This window comes from Acanthisitta chloris, unplaced genomic scaffold (genome assembly GCF_000695815.1).
Source record: "Acanthisitta chloris isolate BGI_N310 unplaced genomic scaffold, ASM69581v1 scaffold21710, whole genome shotgun sequence".
Taxonomy (NCBI): domain Eukaryota; kingdom Metazoa; phylum Chordata; class Aves; order Passeriformes; family Acanthisittidae; genus Acanthisitta; species Acanthisitta chloris.
Window position 1 is genome coordinate 17,909 of NW_008651397.1, and position 3,848 is coordinate 21,756.

The window sequence follows — 3,848 nt, forward strand, 5'->3', positions numbered from 1 at the left end:
TGAAACTGCTACCCATGCTGGACTTTTTGATCTGGTTCCCATTCTTCTCAGCAGGAGAGACATTGGTGGGGCTGTTTGGCAGTCGCCCATTATAGTCTCCATTCTTTCCATCATCCGTGGAGGTCTCAGTGGGCCCTGGATAGGGAATACAGACACTGCAGTCCTGGAAGCAGCTCCCACAGGTCACTATACAACAGAAAACAGCCTTGTACGTGTTCCAGGCTTGTGACAGAGAGGAACAGCAAACGCTCTGGTTTGGGGGAGCCTCTGCTGTGCCAGAGATGAAGGTGATAGTCTCTGCCTCTCTGCCGTTGGAGTCTTTGAGCTCAGCTTTGCGCCCTTTCCTGTCCCTCTGGGCTCTGCTGCGGCTCGGTTTGATCTCTGGTGTGGAGCCACTGAACACCTCCAAGCTGACATCTGTCTCCTTGGACGTTCTGGTCCGTAGGGGCACAGCCTCCTGGTAGGGCTGGTTCAGCTGGCAGTGGCTGTTCAGGTTGGGGGGGAGTCGTGTTTTCCGGCCCAGCATTGGTGGCTGTTCAGGTTGAGGGGGAGTCGTGTTTTCCGGCCCAGCATGGCTCAGCGCTCAGGCACCTGCACAAAAAAGAAGTCTCAAGTCAGGGCATTCATCTCCAGTCCCACCTCAGCAAGATATCCATCAGCACTGAAGGATCTAACAGTCCAATTCAGTGGTTCTCAAATTCACCGTTTCGATTTTTTACAGGAATATTTCTCATTAGGACTCTGTGTGCCACTGCTCTCACTTGTGGCACACAGAGAGAATCCAGTTTGCATTTCAGGGTTCTCCAACTAGTCTAGCTTTGCTGCTTCCTTTAGGTAGATGCTTGGCTCAAAAGATAGATGTTTCAAAAGCACTATTTTAAGACATCAAGATCCCTGTCACCTTCAGAAGAGGTTTCCTCCACACAGCTGAGAGAGGAGTCAGGCCCCAGAGCAATAAAGGAGCAGCTCGGCTGGAGGTGGAGCCAACTGACAGGCTCCAAAGGGGAAAGTATCTTTTTTTAAACAACTTCCCTTTGTCTTGCATTCCTTAGGATTCAGCTGGGCCCTGACAATGCTTATCCATTTCAAAACACATCGTGCCCAGGAGGGGATGACAAGCAATCCATCATTATGCAAGCTGCCAATTCAGGCTCAGATTATTTGATGCTATTTAAATTTGGAGGATTTAGCAATGCCTGTGTTACTAACACTAATGATTTTTGCCAGTCATGCTAAGGTTGGGTTATGTCAAAGACTTCCCTATGAAAACCTGATGTCTTCATCTGGATTAAGGAAAAGATCTTGTCAATGAGTTGCTCTCAAATCACTCCTCATGGAGGCAAAACCTTTCAGAGCTCTACTAGATGAATCCCACAGCACACTCTGCCCAACTGTTGTCCTCACTGCCACTGCACCAACACAACTGCTCCAGGTCTGCACACAGGAGTAAACTGCACAGCATACACTGTCACACTTCAGCTCTGCAGAGCCAACCAGCAGCATTTGGATGTTAAATCTCCCTGTTCTTAACCTCCTTCTCAAAGCTCAGCACTGGGTGATGCTGAGGAGAGGCAGGTCGAGGCTGTCACTTTCCACTTCTATTGCTGCTCCTTTATCCCAGGCTGTGGTGGGCCCCTAAATTGTCCACAGTTTCCAAGCTTCTTGGCTAACACTCTTTTCACCCCCAAGAGATCCTTTTAAATACTAATTAGGCTAATTAATAAGCAGTGAGAGCCCAGCCATAGCTTAAGTGTTTTAGGACTGTTCCTGCTGCTCTACTATAGACTTTCTATAGGGCACCTCAAGCATGAATAAATCAATCTGTCCAACCTTGTTAGAGCACTGCCTCTTTTCCCTGGTTTTCTTTTCAAACAGTAACATTTTCCCCACAAAGAAACAGGCACAGACTGTAAGCCAGGCAGCTACAGCACACCATTGCTCTCCAGGAATATTCTGGCTGCATTACCTTATAAAAATTCATCCCAGGAACTCCCTTTTGCACATTCCTGGACAATATATTCAATACAAAAACCTCAGATACTCCAATTTCAGTGCTGAGCAGGCAAAGCTCCATGACCTCAGCATCAGTGGATAATTTTGGTTGCTTTCAATTCAGAACAAGAAAGTGTTTTTTTCCCCTCAGCTTCGTTATTTTTGTAATGCAGTTCAAAATTTAAAGCCAGACTCAAAACATTTGAGCTGAACTGAGGACAGAATTGCTGACTGGGATGTTTGTCTTCATCCTGAGGCCTCATTGAGAGATCCAACATCTGCAGTGCACAGCAATGTTCATTTATAGAGCAATATGTGATATTCTAATGGTAATAATATAATGACATATGGTAATAATAAATGATATTCTGACATTTCAGAACAGCTTGGACATAGGGAAGAGTATTTTCTCTGCTCTATAGGAAAAGATCTGCAGGCACAGGTGCCAGAGACACCTCCATCCCCAAACACTGTGCTCACCTCTTCCCATCACAGTTCACCTTTCTGAGATCATTGGATCACATGAAATAGTTCCCTAGGAGCATGGGCAAGACACAGTTCCTCAATCCAGTGACTTCTCTAGCACAGGCAATGAACTGGACTGAAACCCTCAGCCATAAATAAAGGCTCAGACTAAAATCCACTTCCAAGTGATACTCACACAATCGCTGGGAGTTTCCTCTGTTCACACTCCGGCACCGTGTGCGACTGGAGAAGATCTCTCTGAAGAACCTCAGCATCTGCTCCAGAGGAGCAAGGAGGGATTCCCAAAGAGTTTGCACATCTAAGAGTTAGCCTGGGTCTAAGGTCTTCATTGTTCAGAGGACAGGATTTCCTTGGGAAGTTTTGAAAAGCTAAATTAGTGTGAATCTCCTCAATAAAGTCACACCAGTTTGCCAATAATCATATTGCAAGTGCTGTTAGAAGCTAGGAAATGTGTCCTGAAGTCAAGAGAGAGGACTTCCACATAGATACAACTTCTCTTAACTCTAGGGAAACATCCATAGCTGTTGTGTCCTAAGGGGCCTTGCCAGGAGCTGAATGCTGTGCTGTAAAGCTCCTGTTCTCCTGACTGCTCTGCTGGCACTGGGAATGATGGAGATCCTGGCCTAGAGTAACAGGGATCCAGCATCTTCCCTGTGCTGCTATATCCTCTCTCTCAACTATTAGGGATATAAACATCCTGGCCAAGGAGCTGCCACTCACCAAACACTTCCCTGTGCCCCTGGCCCAAACCACCCCCTGTTTCAGCTTACAACCAGGACTCCACTGCCGTGCAGGAAAACACAATTTGGACCTTCCTTCTCCCAAATAAAGGAAGGGAGGAGACCCATCTGGGCACTAAGCAGAGCCCCCTCTGCCTACCCTGGGCCCTTCAATATCCTCCAGACCAGGGATTTTTGGGAGAGGAGAAGCTGGCAGCAGGGAACAACTGGATTTCAGCAAAGCCTGAGACCCATCCTAGCCAGACCTTCCCTGTCCCACACAGCCTCCCACCGCATTCCCCCCTTTAGTTTTCCAGCCCTGCAAAGCAGAGCCAACCCCAGCAGGGAACAGAGAGACTCAAACTCCCCTAGGGAAGCTCCGACTGCCACCAGCCCTCGGGAAAGCTCCGACCGACACCAGCCCCCGGGGCCAGGGCGGGGAAGGTCCCGGAGCAGCGGAAAGAGACAATGCAGGGGAAGACCGAGAACTAGGGGACAACCTACGGCGGGGACAGTGCGGGGCTGTCCCCAACCCGGAGGGGACCGGGGGTACCTGTCTGGGTACACGGTACACGTCCCGGGGGTACCTGTCCAGGGGAGTCCCGGGGCGCAGGGAGAGAGATGCAGCCTCGGCGTGGGACGGCAGCGGCG

The 3,848-nt window shown here is 49.1% G+C and overlaps 1 protein-coding gene across 1 annotated transcript in view; it reads right to left on the minus strand.

The window, feature by feature from the left end:
* The window catches only part of KDF1 (keratinocyte differentiation factor 1), a 3,172-nt gene extending 2,646 nt beyond the window's left edge, over positions 1-526 (minus strand). The window contains 2 exon segments of the mRNA XM_009073193.1: position 1; positions 4-526. The exon segment at position 1 is cut by the window's left edge and continues 554 nt beyond it. Coding sequence (XP_009071441.1) covers position 1; positions 4-526 — 524 coding nt within the window.
* Between the last annotated feature and the right edge of the window lie 3,322 nt (positions 527-3,848).